The 21,445-nt window shown below is 45.4% G+C and overlaps 1 protein-coding gene across 2 annotated transcripts in view; it reads right to left on the bottom strand.

Moving 5' to 3' along the window:
* Reep1 (receptor accessory protein 1) overlaps nucleotides 1–21,445 on the bottom strand; it is a 103,013-nt gene that overhangs the window by 25,203 nt on the left and 56,365 nt on the right. For both annotated transcript variants that reach the window (XM_029479011.2, XM_029479012.2), the window contains exons 4-5: nucleotides 11,434–11,554; nucleotides 4,165–4,278 (exon numbers count right to left, since the gene is read on the bottom strand). In XM_029479011.2, the coding sequence (XP_029334871.1) occupies nucleotides 4,165–4,278; nucleotides 11,434–11,554 (235 nt within the window). The remainder of the gene's footprint in view (nucleotides 1–4,164; nucleotides 4,279–11,433; nucleotides 11,555–21,445) is intronic.

Consider the following 21,445-nt stretch of genomic DNA (forward strand, 5'->3'; position numbering starts at 1 on the left):
GAGTGGTGGTATAACTTTTGCTCAGCTCTTTCTCACGGGGGCCCTCTTGAATGTGAGGATGGGCTCTTCTGGACAAGAATTTCAAGAGTCTTGTTTTTGAAAAAGAGAAATTACCAATTCGAGTCTTTAAAAGAGTTGGGCTTGTCTTCCTCCTGTGAGGAATCCTGAAGCCAGCAAAGCCACCAAGGCACTTATAGAAGATACATCATTTGCTGGGAACAGAGCCTTGGAGAAAATGGCTTGGACAGGGGTAAACTCCCTGGGAAGAAAGTTCCCATGGCTGAATTTTTTGTTTTAGTTTTTCTAGTTTCAAGATAAAAAAAAATAATAGCACTAACAAGAAATTATGTTTTCATAATGACATAGTTTAGAAGTTGAAGACATTTTTCATTTCTTTATTTTTTATGTATGTATGTACGTGTGTGCGTGTGTGTGTGTGTGTGTGTGTGTGTGTGTGTGCGCGCGCGCGCGCGTGTGCACATGCACACACGCACATGCTCATGTAGAGGTCAGAGGTCAACTTTTAAAAAATGTATTTATTCATGTGTTTTATGTATGAGTGCTCTGTCTTTATGCACACTTAGAAGAGAAAATCAGAGCCCATTAGAGAAGGTCGTGAGCCACTACACACTTGCTGGGAATTGACCTCAGGACTCTGGAAGAATAGTCAAGTGCAAGCGCTCTTAACTACTGCACCACCTCTCCAATCCGAGAGGACAACTTCCCAACAGTTGGTTCTTTCTTTTGGCTATGTGGGTTCTGGGATCAAACTCAGGTCATCATAAGCTCAGCAGCAGAAGCCACTGAGGCATCTTACTGGACTGAGCTCATGAAGATTTCCCTGCTTCATGAAGATAAAAACATTCTCCACAGGCATTCATTTTATTAGGGAAGATGCTCACAACTCAATATTATTTTTATTTTAAAACTGTTACTTGTATGGATGATTTGCCTACACGTGTGTCTGTGTACCACACGTGTACAGGGCCCTTGAGGCCAGAAGAGGGTGCTGTATCCCTTGGGACTGGAGTAACAGACACTTCTAAGCTGTTGTATGCGTGCTGGGAACTGAATCTGGGTCCTCTGGAAGAGGTGCTCTTAACCACTGAGCCATAATGTGGTTTTTCACTCTTCCATTGATATTTCTGTAGCATCCAGGGAGCCATGGGAAGATGGACCAAAGAGCTCTAGAAGGAAAGAGGACAGGTTCCTCTGGCACAGAGCTTGGCAGAAGAATTGGCAGTCCCACTGTGGCACAGACTCATGTTGTACACACCTCTAAACAAACACACGCACACTCATGCCACAAACACACACACACACACATACACAAGCACACATACAGGTCTTCTCATCTTCAAGGTTAATGTTCTAAGGTGTTATGTTTGCATCACAGGAAAAATACAGGAAAAAGCTGTTTTAACCTCAGTCACCCATGTTTTCTATTCTGGATGGGACTTCAGGCAGTGACCTATACAAAGGTGCACATTTCAAATCACCTGGGGAAGTCATTAAGAACAGAGACCCACAGGCCCGCTCCGCTGCCTGAGGTTCGGATTCAGCAGAACTAAAACGCAAAACTCAAAGCCGCCAAGGTGGTTCAGGCTTGAAAGCCAGATTTCATGACCCACTGGTGAGTCAGCCTCTGAGACTGCTGGGTGTTGTCTGTGGTTGCTATGGAAACCATGCTGCAGCCCTGGGCCTGACTGGATTTTTAGGCTTTATTATTATTATTTTTTAAAGCACATATTGTTTCAAAAAATAGAGGACGTTATTTTTGGTGGAGAAGATGTGTTCTCTCTTCCTAGACATTTATATTTAGTAAGGAAAAGCAAGGCTCCCACAAAGCAGAAAAATCTCATTTGAAAGCATTAGACAGAAAGTGAAAGTCCTTTCCCACATAAGCTAAAGGAACTGACAAGAAACTATTTCCTGAGGCAAGGTCTAGGCCATCAGGAGCATCCTCCGGGTTTTAGCTGAGGCTAGACGCCTCGCTGGAGGAGTCCTGGGCTCACAGCCATCTTGGTAGCGGAGTGAGGGGATGAGCAGCCAGGAAGGCACCGAGGCTCTGGAGTCCCCAGCTCGAGGCCAACCTGGAAGAGAGGGAGCCTCTGGAAGTTACTGCGGCCTCGGGGTCGAGGACCTGGGTGGCCTGTGTTGGCAAACAGCACATGTCCTCTGACTGCAGGGAGACTAAGCGGTGGCCTCGAGCATCAGGCCACGGCAGAGAAGATGCAGTAGAGAGAGGGACCAAGAGATGGATTCTGTCACTCTGTTGCAGGGTTGGTTTGATGACTTTAGGGTTTGGTGGACTGTTCTCTTTTCTTTTGTTTAAAAATTCCAAGCCAAGAGGCTTGCATCACAAATGGAAGGTTCCCAGGATCCACTGCTATTTGCAAACCCTGATAGATTTCAGGTCCCCAGGCAGAGTTCCCTTCCAAAGATGCTATCTGGGATTGATCACCATGACTATTCCCTATTACCCCAAGGTGGCCAGGGGGCCTATGTGTAATGGAGTCCCACAGCTCGTGCAACAGGAGGAGCTGTGCCTTGACTTAACCAGAATCCTTCCTTCTGTTTCTCCTCCCCTTCCCAGGCCTCTGTAGCACTCCTCCACTTCAACAAAAGGGACTTTAAAAACGAAAAAAAAAAATATTGTTTGAGATGGCTTCTCACTATGTACCCCCCCCCCCACACACACACACCTCACTGGCCTGGAACTTGATATGTAAACCAACCTGGCTGGCCTTGAACTCAAAGTGATCCACCTGCCTCTGCCTCCTGAGTGCTGGGATTAAAGGCACCAGTAATGGCAGAAGGTACTGCCAAGCACTCAGCTCCTGTGCTCTCTCCAGCAAACGCTCTCATCATGCCTTTCTTTATTTCCTGGCACAGGGAAGCCATCTTGGATCCCCGCTGGTCCTCAGCATCCTGCATCCTGCCAACCTTTTCACAACACAGGAACACCGAGGTCTGTGTCCATCAGCCTGTCCCACAACCACCCACGGCTCTGTCACATCTGACCCCAGGATAACCCTTCAGGACTTATCTCTTCTCCTTTGCTCTGCTAGAGTACCTCTCAGCCAGTGGGTTTTCCAAACAGTGATGTAACTGCTGGCTGACACCTCCAGCCTGTGTCTGCATCCCAGGGAAGGGAACACTAGGGAGATCTGATGAATTTACTCTAAGAGAAGATGTCTGACTATTTCAGTTGTTCAGGTCCACGGGCATAGCAATCCACACAATGATAAAGTCTCATGTGAGAAGAAACCAGGAAGGGACATAAGAGAACTTTTACCCCCCCCCCCAGAGGCCGGATGAAAATGAGAAAGAAATAATGACTGCATCACAATTGTCCACTGGCCCTGTTTTTTTAATCTCCTCCACTTTATTATGCCTGTTATACACACATATCATCATCATCGTCATCACCATTATCATCATCATCATCACCACCACCATTCCACTCACTCTAAGACCCTGCATCCCTTCTCAGGATGTGATGGACCACGTGAACAGGGACGATCTCTCTCTACCTGTCCACTTTGAGTTTAGATGATTCTACTGGTGCACCCTGGGAAACAGATAAAGACGTCTTTTCCCTCCCCCTTTCCTATTTTCTTCACTCACACCTCAGTTTCAGGCAGATTAGAATGCCCCCCCAAGATTAATTTTATTTTTAATTATGTGCATGTCTGTGTGAGGATCTGTGCACATGAGTGTGGGTACTCACTGAGGCCTAGAGAAGGCCTCAGTCCCCTCTTGGAGCTGGAGATACAGGCAGTTGTGAGCTACCTGACTGTGGTGGGGACCAAATGAGTCTTCTGCAAGAGCAGCATGTGCTCCTAACTGCTGAACCATCTCTCCAGCCCAGGTTAAAGGGTTTTAACCTGTGATCCACAAGGAGTTTCAAGGGCTCTGGGAAAGTCCTGCTATCACACATGTATGAGTGTATATACATTTGCATATATATAAAGGAGAATGCCCTGGAGGAAAAAGTCACCATCTTCCTCCACCATACCATTAAAGGGACTTTCAATATATTAAGAGTTGCCAGTGGGCCTTTATCCTATCCTGTGCAATCTACATAAGTGACAGCCAGAGGCAACTAGGGGGACTGAGATGTTCACCAGCCATGGTAGCCAGGACCCTGTGGTACTATACCTTGGAGGCAGCCATCACAGCTGCTGTGGCTGCCACATTCAAGCCCCGCTTCCCAAAGTGCACAAGGGCGTCATAGCTTCGATCTTTTGCTTGGACCAGGCAGTCATCGATTTCCTGTCGGAGAAGAAGCAGAGGCACACTGAGTTGGCAAGTTCAAATACTTCTCTTCTCCTCCTCTCTTCCCAAGCACTGGGCTTGGCAGCTTGCCTGGTAGGTGACTCTCACTGGCCTGAAACACCACAGACATTTTGAATATATGTTCATAGATAGGAGGGTGGAGGAAGATGGGTTAGCTATTGCCAAGTGCAAAGGGGAATTCCGAATAAGTAAGCACCCAATAATAACTCGCTGACCTAAGTCCTGGGTTATCTCTAAAGGTCCTCTAAGTCCTGGGGATGCAGACAATCCTGCTTTTCCCCGAGAAGCTGCTCCACAAGACAGACAGCATCCAGCATGCTGGGATACCGAGAGCAAAGCTTCAAGCTCTGACCTCAGCTAACCGGTGGCAAAACTTGGGGGTTTATTTTGTTTGGGTTTGTTCTATTTTTAAGATTTATATTATGTGTAACAGTGTTTTGTCTGCATGTATGTAGGTGCACCATGTGCATGCAGTGCCTGTGGATGTCCAAGAGGGAGTCTGATTCCCTGAACTATAGTTACAGTTGGTTATGAGTGCTAGAAACAGAACCTAGGTCCTCTGGAAGAGCAGCCAGTGATCTTAACTGCTGAGCCATCTTGTTGTGAGTTGTCCTGATGCTGTTTGTATTCTGATGTTAATTCTGCAGGTGATCTCATGTGAACCTTGTCCCCATTTTAAGTAGTTAATAAAGGCTAGAGCCTGTGATTGGGCAGTAGAGGGGGAAGGTGGGACTGTGAGAGTGGGAAGGGAAGGAGGAGGGCAGAAGAGGAGGAAGCCATGATAGAGCAGAACCAGGTAGCCAGGAGAAACCACAAGTGGCAAGGAGTCTTATAGCTGGGGAATAAGTTAGTATGTTATATCTGCCCAATCTAGGTTTATGACTTATAATTATAATAACTGGATATATAATTATATATCCAGTATATATATATTTATATATACTGGATATATTTATTATATATATATATATATATATACTGGATATAATTATAATAACATGTTTTTTATATGGGCTTATTGGGGTTAGAAATTCCAGCAATACATCTCTCCAGACCCTCTTAACAGTTTTCTCTTCTAGAAACAGACAGTAGTGATGGCATTTCACTTGCTATGCATGGCAAGAGTTAACAAGGTGAGCACCTTGGCTACCACACACGACAGCCTCCATCATCTTCATCTTCAAGACAGATGATGGAAACCTTGCAATTTTCTCATTCTGGTATTCTGAGATACTGTCCCATGTGAGCAATGATAGGAGGAATTGGGTACAGAAAGAAACAGGCATTATTTTGGTGGAGAAGGGACATAAGTTTAACAGATGCTGAAATAAAGGAAATTAAAGTCTTCCAGTGTAGCAATGTGGGAAACAGCACCGAGGTCTCCTGACCAAAGTGAGGTGCAATACTGCAAATTCAGCTTGGGTCTGGATCAACTCTACTGTGTTCTGTTTACTTCTTTGTTTTACACCTTTCATTGTCCTGAGAAGGTGGGTGTATGGTAGTCACAGTGGTTTGTTTTACAGTTCAGTAAGACATGTGGCCTCAGTCTTGTTTGAAGCTCTGCTCCATAATGAGTTTCCTTTGCTTTGAGGTCTGGGGTTGGGGGGTGGTGGTTAGGGGGCTCAGGCAGCCCCAGCTGCTATCCCTCTTCACAGCCTCCCCAGGAGGGCCCAGGCTCTGTGATCCAGCAGACTAAGGAGTGATTCTTGGCAGCTCTTAAGAGACACCACTTTTCCTCCAGTGGACAGGATACAGCTTCAAGGAAGACAACATTTGGGGAGAAGGAGACGAGCAAGTGAAGAGGTATTTAGATCTCTAGCCCCATCTTTCTGAGATGGGGAGGGGGCAGCTGTGGGCTTGGTTCCAAAGGTGCTGTTGAGGGCTGGCCAGAAGTCCAAAGCATTGAACTTCAGAAAGTGCAGACACTAGTGTATCAGCAGGAGCTAACTCTGTTTGTTCATTTCTTGGTGCTGTGAGAGATTCCTGACAAACTCAGGCAAGAGTGTTTTTCCCCTTTGGTGGTTTGAGATGGTGTAGTCCACCATGGTGGGCAAGATACATTGGTGGGAGCTGCTCAAAGTCATAGTGGTAGGAACATGTGGCCACTGTTTCTTATATGGCACAACCAGGAAATAGAGGTCTCAGTGTATGAGGACCAGAGGCAAATATAAACTTGAATTCCTGCCCCACAACCCACATTTGCTCCTTAGGCCCCATGTTTAAAAGATTTCACAGCCTCCCAACACAGCACTACAAACTCTTCAAACCCAAGAGACTGGAGGCAGGGGAGTTCATATTCAAAACATAACAGGTACCTATTTTATTTTAAAGAATTCTACTACATAATTAGGTTAGAAAAATAATGCAATTAATGAAGTATATACTGTTAGGAGCGTTTAGCCCGGTAATCCCACTCTCGGGAATTCATTAAGACAAAAGAAGGAACTGAAGGATCTGAATGCGTGGTAGTGCTCAGGGCAGAATTGCCTGTAACAAGAACAACATTGGAACAATCTCAGTATTTAAGTGGAAGAAAACAGTTCTGTCACTGTGAGTCACTAGGCCATGATTCATTCCTATTCGTTTACGTGTGCTGTATGCTCGTGTCTGTGGGGTGTGTATGCACTCATGTATGCACATTGCGTGTCTCCTCTACTGCTCTCTACTAAAACAAATATTTTAAATTTACAGTTATTTAGGTGTGTGTATACAGCCATGAGGCATGAATATTACATGCAAGAGTCAGTTCTCTTTCTCTCCCATGTGGGTTCTAGGGCTCAAACTCAGGTTGTCAGGTTTGGTGGCAAGCATATGTATCCTGTGCACCATTTAGCTGGTCTTCTACCTTAGCTTTTGAGGCAAGGTCTCTCATTGAACCTGGAGCTCACCATGTTGACTAGCCTAGCCAACACTGAGCCCCTGGCATCTGTTTGTGTCTACCACCCCTCCCCACTTCCCACCCTGCCTGTCTACATGCTGCTGGGGTTATAAACACAAGACCTCATGCTTGCACAACACTGAGCCATCTTCTTGAATGCAACTATTTTATTTATATTAAGAATGTATTTATTTACCTAGAGACAGGATTTCAAGTAACTCAGGCTGTCCTGGAAGACAGCTTAGGATGTCCTTTGAACTTCTGCCTCCACCTTCTAAGTGCTGGGGTTGCAGGTGTGTGCCACCATGCCTGGTTTTAGACAGTACTGGATGTTAAACCCCTGGCTCTGTGATGCTAGGCAAGCATTCCACTAGCTGAGCTACCTTCCCAGTCCTCTATGCTGAGCTTTTGTTTCTCTGTTTCTCTGAGATGGGCTCTTCTTTTATTTATATTATATATCTGAGTGTTCTGTCTTCATGAACACCAGAAGAAGAAATCAGATTCCGTTACAGATGGCTGTTAGCCACAATGTGGTTGCTGGGAATTGAACTCAAGACCTTTGGAAGGGCAGTCAGTGCTCTCAAGCACTGAGCCATCTCTTTAGCACAAGACCAACTCGTCTTATGCTGGCTGCACTGCTCTGGAAGTCCTTAGCTCTGTTAATTTCCCTCTCTTGTTCTTACCAAGGTCTGGGACTGTATGCCTGTGTACCACTGTTCCCAGGCTAAATTTGACAACTATTGAAAAAAGAGTCTATATAAAGTGGTAAACAGTACATGTAGAGATCTTATTATCTGCAGAATGACAGGGTCTAAATGTTATTTTTTTTAAAAAGATTGTTTTGATAATTAATTAATTTTTATTTTTATTTATTTATTTATTTATTTATTTATTTATTTGGTTTTTCAAGACAGGATTTCTCTGTATAGCCCTGGCTGTCCTGGAACTCACTTTGTAGACCAGGCTGGCCTCGAACTCAGAAATCCACCTGCCTCTGCCTCCCAAGTGCTGGGATTAAAGGCGTGCACCATCACGCCCGGCTTAATTAATTTATTTTTTGAGACAAGGGCCTGGATGACCCTGGGTGGCCTGAGACTCACTATTTAGACCATTCTTGTCAGTCTTTGACGTGTGTCAGGAAGTCCACCTGCTTCCTCCTTCTGAGTATTAGAACTGGAGATATGTAATCTTTGAGGAGTTAGACTGCTAATCTTTTTATCTTTTTTAGTTTGTGAAAAGCTTTATCAATAATGACAGACAACATTTTTACATAATTTTACCACTTTTACTTTTTGGAGACAGGCTCTTATTTTGTGGCTCAAACTTGTAATCTTCTTGCCTTAGCTTCTTGAGAGGTAGGAGTATAGGTGTGAGCCACCCTGACCAGCCACTATATCTAAACATGTGCAAATATGCACTCCTGCGTGTGCATAGCATGATTGTGGAAGCCATATCTTTATTTCTCCACCTTCTTTTCTTTTTAAGACAGTCTTTACTGAACTTGAAACTCAGTAGACTAGCCACAGATAGCCACAGATGTGGCTAGACTATCCGTACAGGGAGTTCCAGGGAGCTGCCTTTCTCTGTTCCTCCCCTACCCACCAGCCCTGCGGTTACAGGCACTCACTGCCAAGCCTGTTTCTCCACGTGGATCTTCAGGGTCAGAACTCAAGCCCCCACACAGAACGGCAAACACTTTACTGATGGAGCCATCTCTCCAGCCTCAATGTTACTGATTTTATACCTTGATTTCCTTTAATTTTTTGACTATTGAATTCATCTGTCAGTTTTAACAGTCTCTTTGTGGAATCCTTAGGGTTTTACACATATTGAATCAGATCAGATGTAATCAGGAGTGACGTGACTTGCTCTCTTCCTGTCGTATGCATGACTCTTTCTTGTTTATCTTGCCTGACTGCTATGGAGAGACTTTCCAATCCTGTGTGGAGTAAGAGTAGTGAAGGCAGACACGCTGATCTCATCCGAGACATAAAGGCAAAGCTGAAAGCTTCTCCCAGCCAGCACTGTCTTGTCACACAGGATTTTTTTTATCATGTTGATGTATGTTCCTTGAACTTTGCCATGAATATGAATTCTTTTAAAAATATTTTTAGATTTATTTATTTTCTTTTCATGTGTCTGGATGTTTTGCCTTCATGTATGTATAAACATTATGTATGTGTATGTGGTGCCTGCAGAGGTCAGAAAAGGATGTTCAATTGCCTGGAGCTGGAATTACAGATGACTGTAAGCTACTGCTTGAGTGATGGGAAGAACCCAGGACCTCTGCAAGAGCAAGCAGTGCTCTTATCTCCTGAGCCGTCGCTCCAGCCCGAGGGATACTGACTGCTATCAGATGCTTTCACCTGCATGTGCTGGGAGAACTGTGCAGATTTTGAACCAATCAGATATTGCTGTACTATTCATGATACTAAGATGTGGAATTAACCCAGATGCTCATCAGTGGATGAATGCAGAAATATGGTATATATGCATAATGGAAAATTACTCATTTAACTCAAAATAAGATAGAATGATAACTTTTCTAAGCAAAATGGACCGAAATGGAGCACACTGGGTAATGTGAAATAAATACAAACACCATGCTTTCTTTCCTATGTGGGTGTTAAAATAGTCAGTCTAGACGCAGAGTTCAAGAGGAGAGGGAGCAGGGCCATAGAAAGTTGGACAGTGCTACAGACAGAAGAAATGAGCACTAGTGTTCCAAAGCACTGCAGGTGACAGGAGCTCACAACGGGAGGTGGGGTGGTAGGGTGGTGGAGTGGGTGTGGGTAGGGGTGGGAAACAGAGAGAAAGGGCAGGGGGTGGGGATAGAGGAGCGGTGGAACTTTCCAAAAACAAAGTATTAAGGAATGAGACCTGCTAATTGCCCTGATTTGATCAGCACGCATTGTGCAAATGCTGAAATATCACATTGTACCTCATAAATATGTACAAGTCCTGTGTACTAATAGTTTTTTAATCAGCACAAGTTTTATGCATGAATGAAATTATCCTGCACACATCCTCCATGCACACATACAATCAGAATAATGAAAGTGAAATGTGAAAACAAAAAGAAGCTTACAGGAATAATGTTGGAGGTGTGTTGAGATAGCGTCTCGCTGTTCAGCCTTGTCTGGCCTGGAACTTACCTTGTAGACTAGGCTGGCCTTGAACTCATAGAGATCCACTTGCCTCTGCCCCCTGAGTGCTGGAATTAAAGCTATATACCACTATTTTCAGGGAGTTTTTTTTTTAAAGGCCTTGGAGCTGAATGCAGTGGTGCAAGCTTTAATCCCAGCACATGAGAAGCTGAGGCAGGAGGACCAAGATGAGTTGCAGGCAAATCTGGGCTATTCAGGGACAGTCTGAGCTACAGAGCAAGATACTAGTGGATAAAGGCATGTGTCAAGCCTTAGAATCTGAGTTCAGTTCTCAAGACACACGTGGAAGGAGAGAACCATTGGTCTTTGCATGTGCCATGGCGTGCATGCACCCATACACAATAAATGAGAGAGAGAGAGATGGGGAGGGAGGAAAGAGAGAAAGAGAGAGAGAGAGAGAGAGAGAGAGAATGAATGAATGAGATTGTAGTTGGTCTTTGCTACTTTGTAGGTTTTTCTTTTTCCCACCCTTAACCCCACTCCCCAGCTTCACCCCCTATCACAATATCCCAATCTAATTTCTTTTCTTTTGGTTCTTCTTTGAGCTAACAAACTAACGACTACTAACAAACATCCAACAACCTCCTGAATGACCACCAACCACCAACTCCATCTCTTGGGACCCTAGCATTTATAAAATTTCTGAAAACTTCACAGGATTGTAAGCATCACACAATCAAAGACACTATCTGCAGGGGATTACAACGGAAACAGATTCTCATAATATTTCTGTGTTTGCCTGGTTAATGTTTATGAGTACACTGTAACTGTTTTCAAACACACCAGAAGAGGGCATTGGATGCTGTTGCTGGGAATTGAACTCAGGACCTTTTAACCACTGAGCCATCTCTCCAGCCCTATTCCTGTGCTTTTAAAAGAATCAAAGAAACTAAAATTGCAGAAGGGATATTATATATATATATATATATATATATATATATATATATATATATATATATATATATCACTATTAAAGGAAACCACTTACCTGTTGAAGTAAAGAACCACAAGGGGTCTCCTGCAACAGAAAAACCCTTTCTACACAGGGCTTTGATTTTTTCCCTTGCTAGAAGCAGCATCAGTTACCTTTTCTTTTGAAGACAATGTGGGATGAACAAACTTCCTGTACAGGAGGCTGGATCCTTTTGTATAGGGAGACAGCAGCCAGGCTACAAATGCTATTTTTAGTTCATAATAGAATGGAAACCTGGAAAGATAAGAAAATATACCTTCCATTAGGTTCTCCGCAGCACTGTTTAAAGCTTGTTTAAAAAAAAAAAAAAAAAAAAAGACCGGGATTGGCATGGATGCCCCCCCCCCCCATCTCATACAGGTATGCCAGGTTCCTAGAGTCCTCATCCTCCACCTGCGGAAGGCATGTGCACACACATGCACTTCTACACACTCGAGACCTCGTCCTAAAAGCCAACTCATGTTTCGTTTTGATTCTGTTTCTCAAGAGAAGCAGGAAGGCCGGCTCACTTCAGCGGTTACAGCATGGCCTTGCCTGGCAGCAGCTAACAGCTTCTGCAGGGCTATGCTACCTGGGGTTGGCACGTTGATCCAGCTGCAGCTTGTAGACTCAGAAGGTCAAGTCTGTGTCTGGGCACTGGTCATTCAGCCTTCACTGTTTGTGGCCAGGAGACACAGAGGCCAGGCCAGGGGGAACTACAGCAGGGTGGAGCTGGCAGGGTCTCCACAATGGTCAGGCACCTCTTTCTTGTTTCAATAAAGGCAGGAAGAGGAGTCCAACTCCTACCAAGCAGGAGAGTCCTGCTTCCTCTACTCAATGTCAGGCAGAGATCTTAATCTTTTTTGTGTGTGCCGAAAGAAAGAAGAGTGAGGGATAACATACATGCTGGACTCCCACACACCCTCAGGCCCATTCATCCATTTGTCCTACAAACACTGGCCCCCACTGCACCTATCTGTGCCATCTTATATAAGGTGGGGGTTGGAGGAGTGGCAGAGACTCCCTGCAATCCTGGAGCTTCCAGACAGAGACAAGATTCTGGCATCTTGGGCTGAAGAGGGAGTGGAGTTGGGAAAATGCTTGCTTTTGCAAGTGTGATGAGCTGAGCGTGATCCACAGATTGAACAAAGAAAAAAAAAAGCCAGCTGGTGTAGCGTGCACTTGTAATCCTAGCAGTGGAGAGGCAGAGACAGGTGGATCCCTAGGATATTGGCCAGCCACTTTAGCCTACTTGAGTCACAGGCCGTTGAGACCCTGTGTTAAAAACAAAACAAAACAAAACAAAAAAGTCTATGTGCCCCAGGAACCACATCTGAAGCTGTTTTCTGTTATACAAATACATGGATGTGTACCTTCAGAAACACCAACACACACACACACACACACACACACACACACACACACCCTCCTTCAGAAACAGCAAGACACAGAGAAAGAGGATGGAGATATGAGGGGAGGAGGAGAGGGAGGAGAGGAGAAGGGAGGAGAAATAGTCAGATGTCCTTGAATTTAGGGATCCAGCTAGAGACTGATAAAATAACATCAACCTGAGACAAGTGTCCTGGTGTGTCTCTGCTACTCTACGTCAAGTCTGATAAAAATGGAAAAGCCAAGCCCCTCAGGTTGATGCAGATCACTGGGGCCATGGTGTGGTAAGCAGAGTTTAACCCAGATTTCAACCCCACCTCTCCAGTCTCTAGCTGGTGCTGTGAATAACCTGCACAATTGCATTGACAGTATCTCGAGGCTTTGTTGACTCTGGAGGAAGTGTCCTCGTCAGGGTAAGCCACTTCCTAGATCTAGCCAAGAAAGAGCTCCCAATACAAGCACAGGCTCCTTCTGAGCTTTCTTACTTTTTTCTAATATTTTACTTTTAAATTGTGTGTATGTGTAACTATGTGTAGGTTTATGCATGTGAGTGCAGTGACTCTGGAGGCCAGAAGAGGGCATCAGATCCCTCTGAAGTTATAGTTACAGGAGATTGTGAGCCACCTAACATGAATGTTGGGAACCTAATTCTAGTCCTCTGCAAGAGGAGCAAGCACTCTTAACTGCTGAGCCTTCTCTCTAGCACCCTCCCAACCCTGGAAATGAGAGAGGGCTGGTGAGTAAGGAAAAGGTCTATGCTCAAAGACCTTTAGCTTTCACATGCAGGCCAATAGTCTAGAGCCTGCAGGATCTCATACTCTCAGCCACTGTGAGTATGCTTGCATTTCCCTATACCAGGACCAGATAGCCAGAGATGCTCCTATCTCTCAGAACCACTTACAGTAGCAAACCCAAATCTTTCTCATGGAACCATGCTGACAGCAAGCCCCGTTTCCACCCTCTGCCTCCAGAACCATCCCGGTACCTCCTCTAGTGGCCTTGTGTGAGGCTGCACTTCCTATTACTAGGGATCTTTGATGTGGACAAACATCTCCCTCCTGTCAGCCATTTTCAGGTCCTCAAGTCTGACCACACCTACTTAAAACAAACCCCAGGTATCCTTACTTAAAATAAGATGTGGTGGATAAAAAGGTCTCTTACGCTAGTATGAGGGGCCAAAGAGTAAGTCTTTCCCAGGCATCCTTCCCAGATGAAAGAAGCTAAAAATGAAAGCAACCCCTAGCGAGTCATTTCAGAGCCCTTCCAAACTCATACAGCTCCCTCTCCTCCGTCAGCGGCCCACCTCACCAAAGCCTCTCTCTTTCTGGCTTTAGCAGGCTCTTCCTGAGTATTCACCAGTAACTGGTGTGGGGCGGGGTGAGAGTGGGGCGTGGTGAGGGTGGGGCGAGGGTGGGGTTCTTCCCCGGCAAAGTTGTTTCATCTTTCACAGCTACAAAGGACCAGGGCTGAAAGAGGAGAGGCGTGATTGATGCTCCCCACCCCCAGAGTGGGACACGGCGCTCATTAATAATGGAGGAACTTTTGTTTTGAAGACAAATTATTAGGCAGTCCAAGGGGAAAGCTACTGAATCCAGTAAGTTCACATACCAGCCTAAGAAACACAGACAGTCCCAAGGACAGCCATCACACTAGAGCTCTCCTAGTTATTGTGTAAAGGAAATTTTTAAAAAGTAGGTCATGCATGCGCATATTTAAGAAATGCTAAAGAATCTGAAAGCATACAGAGCTTCCCTCCCACCCAGGCCCTCTAGACTCTCTTCTTAATCTGTCTATTGCATATCTTAGACTAGGGGCTAGGCCTACTCAATCAGGTGGGTCCCTACCTGTGAGTCCCTTAACTGCCTGTTGGTGGCATTCCTCTGTTCTCTATACCTCCTACACCTTGCTTTCCCTAATCTGCACAGAATCAACAGTATACATTGGGGGCCATCTCATACCAGAACATGGAAAGCTCCCGTCTCTTTCATAGCTTCCTATACATGTGTAAATATCTCCCGGGGAAAGAGATTGATGACAAGCATCCATCATAAGCCAAGCTTCCAGCAAACCTCCCAGTATGTGCTTCTTTCTGTATGCACACAAGTGAGGCTATGGTCCGGGTACTCAGGAGTGGATTATCTGTATGCACTTTGTAGATAGCAGGCAACCGTCATTTAGATCTGAGTAACCACACTCTCACTGCACAGCCAACTAAGAGCCTCTGTCCCAGGCTACAGGGTTAGCATTTAGGAAATGCATATGTCTATTTGACCCTCCCAGGGGCCCCTCTGGACTGCCCAGCCTACCTTGATTCCCTGAACCATTTGCTATATAGATCACTTGGGTTTTTTTTTAGAATCTTTTTAGCATAATCCATCCACCCACATGGAAACAGCTTTTAAAAGCTTCAGCAAGAAGTCTGAAAAGATGTCCCTTGCTGCCCAGAGGACCGGAGTTTGGCTCCCAGCACCCATGCTGGGAGACTCACAAATGCTTACACCTCCATCTCTGGGGAATCTGACACCCCTTCTTCACACATGCCTATAACGAGTGCAGACACACTCATACGCTCTCTCACACACAAATACACTCCTAATACCTTTAAAAAGCAACAATAAAAAGTTTCCTGTTTCTGGACCTTTTGGTTCATTCCTTGGGCCTTCGCTAGTCAGACCAACAGAGCACACAGTTCAGTGAAGATTCAGGTGGAAGTGTTTGGTGTGGCCAGTAGGTCTGCCTTTTGAGCACTGTCCCCAACCTGATACCAAGTAGCTCTAGACTGTATAGGAGGCCACTATTAGGCAATCATGTCTATCCTGGTGATGGAGCCTGGTTTGTCTCTTTTTCTTTTTTGCCTCTCTCCCTATCTCTTCCTTCCTTCCATCTTTCTTTCTTTCTTTCTTCCTTCCTTCCTTCTTTCCTTCCTCCCTCCCTCCCTTCCTTCCTCCCTCCCTCCCTCCCTCCCTTCTTCCTTCCCTCCCTGCCCTCCCTTGACACAGGCCTCATTTCGTAGATTAGTCTGGCTTTAAACTCACAGAGCTCTGCCTTCCTTGGCCTTCTGAGGATTGGGATTAAAGGCTGTGGGGTTGGAGCCTGCTTTGACGATACCCAGGCATAGGGAGATCAATGGTTTGTAGAAGAGCTAAAGCAGAATGAGTTTTCCTTTTGGGGAAAGATGGCATCAGTATCCAGAGCACTAAAAAGGAAGCCACGACAGCCTTTTAAACTCTTCTCAGGACGTCGGCTTGGGGCTAAGAGGAGGACGTACTTCCAGGCTTCAGCCCTTGAGCCCTCAAAAGGCTTGGGATAGTCAGGGGTAGTGTAGTGGGCATGGTGACAGTTGCCCATAAGTCCTAGCACTCGCAACGCTGGAGCAGAAGGATCATGAGTTTGGGGCCGTCCTAGGCTATACACCAAAACCTTGTCTCCAAACGAAATTAAGGAGTAGGGATGCTGCTTGGCTGGTAGGGTGCTTACTTGGCATGCATGAGTGCCTCCATCCCGGCACAGAAGGTGCTGTACACCTGTAAACCCAGCAACGGGAAGGTGGAGGCAGGAGGATAAAAAGTTCAAGGTCATCTTCAGTTATATAGAGAGTTCTAGGCCATCCTGGAGTACATACTCCCATATATACATAGTCCTAAACATATATTAAAATTAAAAATGGCCTAGCAAACACAGGAATGGATGTTCACAGTCAGCTATTGGATGTATCACAGGGCTCCCAATGGAGAAGCTAGAGAAAGTACCCAAGGAGCTAAAGGGATCTGCAACCCTATTGTTGGAACAACATGATGTACTAACCAGAACCCTGGAGCTCTTGTCTCTAGCTGCATATGTATCGAAAGATGGCCTAGTCGGCCATCAATGGAAAGAGAGGCCCATTGGACTTGCAAACTTTATTTGCCCCAATATAGGGGAATGCCAGGGCCAAAAGAATGGGAATGGGTGGGTAGGGAAGTGGGGGGCGCTATGGGGGACTTTTAGGATAGTATTGGAAATGTAATTGAGGAAAATATGTAATAAAAATATTAAAAAAAAAAAAGAAAGACACACATCTTGCATCCATGTTCAAATAGAATGCTAAGAAAATCTATCTAAGCAAGGTAGTACTCTACACAAAATGAAACCAGAGAACCTTATTACATTGATTAAAATAGGAATTTAATGTAATGAATTATAGATGCTGATATAGAATATCATTATGTTGATCACAGAAGTATTAATCTCCCATGTGAACTTGATAAAATGAACATGAGCTTGTATTCTATGCAAATCTACATGTATTAGAATTACCAATAAAATTACAGTATTAGTAAAAAAAAAAAATTAAAAATGAATGATTGACTGGTATATGTTCTTCTCCAACTCCTCGGTGCTCCCAAATAATCTTAGGCTCAAAACTGGGGTGCTCTGAAAGTCAGTTAGGATGAGATCATCATGAAGTCTCTGAAAGTAAGATGAGAGAGTGAAACAAAAGGCAAGTTCCTGGGCCTTTGAAGTATCCTTAGAAGACAATGCTGCCTGTGGGTTCTTCCGCACTCCCTGTCTCCCATGTGTGCTCCTAGCCACGGCAGCCCATCCTTATCACAGGGCGAGGACACTAAAGTGGCAAGGGATGCTGGTGTGTGAGGGCAAAAGCTCCAGAGATAAGCCCTCCTCAAGGACAGGATGTTTACAGGCAGAGCAAGCTGTTCTGTGGCTAAGGAAGAGTGAACAGACCTAATCTACCTCTCCAAATGGTGCACACGAATGGAAATCCGGCCCTTCCTCTTTGTCCCGGGACTAGGCCAGTCCTGGTTCCATTTCCTTACTCCCAGCCTACACTTCCTTCTCAACAAGCTCTGCCTGTAAAGTTCCCTGATTTTAAAGCTCAGGTTTGGCTCCAGAGTCACTGAGAAGGAAGCTCCTGCCTGTCCTTAACAGTCACACTGGAATCTCAAGACTTTATCCTCTCAGCCACCATCAGTGCCATTCCATTTTGCCCTGCTCTGTGAATTTCCTGTGATATGTTTCTGCTGATTGGTCGATTGATTGATCCATTGTTCATTTATACATGTGTTTGTTCCATTGAGAAAAATCCTGTAGAGGTGTAGGTGGAAAGGCATAGGCAGAGCAGGACAGGTGGTTTTAGTTCAGTCCCTTTCTTATCTAAGCAATGTAGGGGAGGGAAGGGTTCGTTTGCCTTACACTCACAGTTTGTTACTGGAGGAAGTCAGGACAGGAGCTTGAAGTGGAAACCTGGAAGACTGCTGCTTGCTGACTTGCTCCCTTGTAGGCTCATGTTCAGCTCTCTCTCTCTCTCTGTGTCTCTCTCTGTGTCTCTCCCTCTGTCTCTCTCTCTGTCTCTCTGTCTCTCTGTCTCTGTCTCTGTCTCTCTCTGTCTCTCTGTCTCTCTCTCTCTTTCTTTCTTTTGGTTTTAGAGCTTTACTGTAGAAAGGCAGGGAGAAAGGAGAGAAGGTAGAGAGAGGCCAGCCATAGCCACGTGTAGAGAAGGGAGAAGGGAAAGAGAGAAGGAGGGATGGAGAGTAAGAAAGGTGAGGAATTGAAGAGTCAGCTACCTTTCCTATACAATGCAGGACCACCTGCCAAGAGGTGGGCTGCCACACTGGGCTGAGCTGTCCTGCACCAGGTAGCCCGCATCACTATAACCCCCTACTAACATGTCCACAGGCCCATGATGATCTAGGCAATTCCTCAATCTATGCCTTCTTCTCGAATGACTCTTTTTTTTTTTTAAGATTTTTATTTATTTATTATATGTAAGTACACTGTAGCTGTCTTCAGACACTCCAGAAGAGGGCGCCAGATCTCATTACGGATGGTTGTTAGCTACCATGTGGTTGCTGGGATTTGAACTCTGGACCTTTGGAAGAGCAGTCGGGTGCTCTTACCCACTGAGCCATCTCACCAGCCCCTCGAATGACTCTTAAACTGTGTCATGTTGACAAAGCCAACTAGGACAATAGGTTAGACAAGTCCTTGACCTTAGAGAACTGAGACAAATGGGTGAACCCATAGCAAGGCCACACGCTACAATGGAAGTGTGGACACAGTCCTTGTGGGCACAAGGGCATTAGTGCCTACTAAATTCACTCTTGTTGCTTACCCCTCTCCGGAGTTTTCCTTGCTATATCTTTGGTATCACCCCAAACATCACATGTTAAAAGCAAACTTCTAAGAAATCTTCAGAAGTTATCCTTTGGTGGGTACAAGTGAGGAAATGGACTCAGACTGAGTGAGCCTTAAGTTTGAGAGGGGAGGAAGTTGAAGTTTCTAGTGAGAATAGAATGGATTCTCCCAGCCACATGAGAGGGCTCCCTGAGAAGTTGGCTCCACCCTGGGCTGGGAGCTGTTCTTGAGGCCCCACACTTGAAAGCGTGAATGAGTGGAAGGATAAAGTAAAGGCCTTGGTGAAGAAAGGAAAGGCAGGGACGAATTGTGTGGAGGAAGGTGTGTATACATACTACATGAAAGGAATACAAGACCTTAGAGAAGGGGTCAAGAGGCAAAGCAGAGAGACTTCAGGCAGGGACAAAAATAATGAGATGGGTACTAGTACCCATACCTCAGTGGGTTGGGAAATGCCCTGAATGGGTGTCCTTCCTCCTGAGGGCTGCACACAGCGCTAGTGCCTGGACAGACTCTGCACACCGGGTTCTATAAACACTCACTTAACTGCTTCTTCCATCAAGATAGAACACACACACACACACACACACACACACACACACACACACACACACAGAGAGAGAGAGAGAGAGAGAGGGAGGGAACTGTAAAGAGGGTTGCCTGGGGAGGGGGCAAACCGAAGGGAATGGGTAACGGGTGCAGAGTCCTGGAGATCCCTTAATCCCTTCTCTGCAGAGCTGAGGCCTCCAGAAGGGCAGGAGACCCTCACTTCCCACCCATAAATACCTAGATGCCATCAACTAAGAGAGCCAAAGAAGGGGACAGGTGAGGCCTCCACTTGACAAGCAGGGTATGTGGGGGTTCTACCCATCCTGCACGAACACTCCAGACACACCTGGTACCAAATATATTCCTACTATAGCCAGGGTTTTGCCCATGACCTCCCCCTGGTGTTTTGTTCCTGAATACCTTACATGGCAAAAGGACTTACAGATATAATGAAGGTTGCTCTCGGCTGACTTTAAGATGGGGAGATATCTGGATTATTGGGGCCAGCCTATCCAATTACATGGTATAGAGCTAACCCAGATCTTCTGTTGGAAATAGAAGACAGAATCTGAAGCCTGATCAAGGATCAAGATGCCATGGTGAACTTGCAGAAGAAGGGAGCAGTGCATGTTAAGGAAATGGAGCCCATGGTCCTACAAACACCATGAATAAAATGCAGGCAGCAACCTGAAAGACTGGGAAGTTGGACTCTTCCCAGAGCCTTCAGACCGAGCCCCGCTGCCCTACACTGTGATCCTGGACTTGTGAGGGTCTGAGCAGGGAACTAGGATCACCCCACTCCAGCTTCTAGCTTGTAGAAATGGCAGAATAAGAACCGTGCGTTCCTTTGAGGGGTGAGAGCTGTGATAATTTATCATGTTAGCAAAAGCAATCTTATATGCCTTACCAAATAAAAATCAAATTGGCAGAGCTAGGTGTGGTGGAATGCCTTTAATCAGCACTTGGGAGGCAGAAATAGGTGGATCTCTGTGAGTTCAAGGCCATCATGGTTGACAGAATGAGTTCCAGGACAGCCAGGGATACATCATGAGACCCTGTCTCATAAAAGCTGAAAAAATTATATTGAGGCAATAAAAACATAGTAGTTGAGTTCTTACTATGTAGGAAACTAAAACTGTACCATGGCCAGGGGGTAGTCCAGCAACTAGACAGGAGCAAAGCCACCATTAGCCAGCAAAAGTAGCAAGGTTATCATGTTGATATACCAGGAGGCGCTCCTGAGACTAACACTGTAATCATGAGAAGGAGCAAGGACAGCAGGACAGAACACAGCAGTAGACAGAGGGAGCCTTAAGGACCCAGGACTGGATGACTCAGGGGTAGGACACACTATTAATGGACTACCCACTCATCGCTGTCCTGGGCCCCAGCACCTTCATCTCTACAGGTGACACAGAAGCTGCTTGTGTAAGCTGCACACAATTGTCTGATTCCTTGTGACAGCGTCTGTGTTCATAGGAAGATAAGGGATGGCATAGCAGGGTCTGTCTCTACTCACGGAGGCCCAGTCCATCCTGTGTCACACTATGAAACAAAACTACAGGGTGCAAATGAAAATATCTGTCAACTCCCTTAAATATGACAGGACACTAGATATTATTATTCCCCATCTATGAGAGAGATCTCTATATCAGTAATGTTTTTAATTGCACCATTGCTAAAAAATAGCTATATTAACTTCTTTTGGGGGTAGAGAATTAAGACAACGTTTCACGTAGCCTAGGCTGGTCCTGTACTTACTAGGTGACCAAAGCTTATCTTGAACTCTTGATCCTGCCTCTGCCTCCCAAGTGTTCAGACTAAAGAGCTGTGTCTAGCAAGTGTACTGTTTACAAGTGAAAAAAGCCAACCACTAAATGTCCATCCAAAGGACATTAATTGGGACTGAAAAGATGGCCCAGTATTTAGTGCACACTGCTCTTTCAGAGGACCTGAATGTGGTTCCCAGCACCCTTGCTGGCCACTCTCGGCCACCTGGGGATCTGAGGTCCACTTCTGGCCTTCACAGGAACCCATGTTCATATGCACATACCCACTCCCCAGAGACCTACACAC

Source organism: Mus caroli, unplaced genomic scaffold, assembly GCF_978045245.1.
Source record: "Mus caroli unplaced genomic scaffold, Mus_caroli_1 scaffold_7, whole genome shotgun sequence".
Classification (NCBI taxonomy): domain Eukaryota; kingdom Metazoa; phylum Chordata; class Mammalia; order Rodentia; family Muridae; genus Mus; species Mus caroli.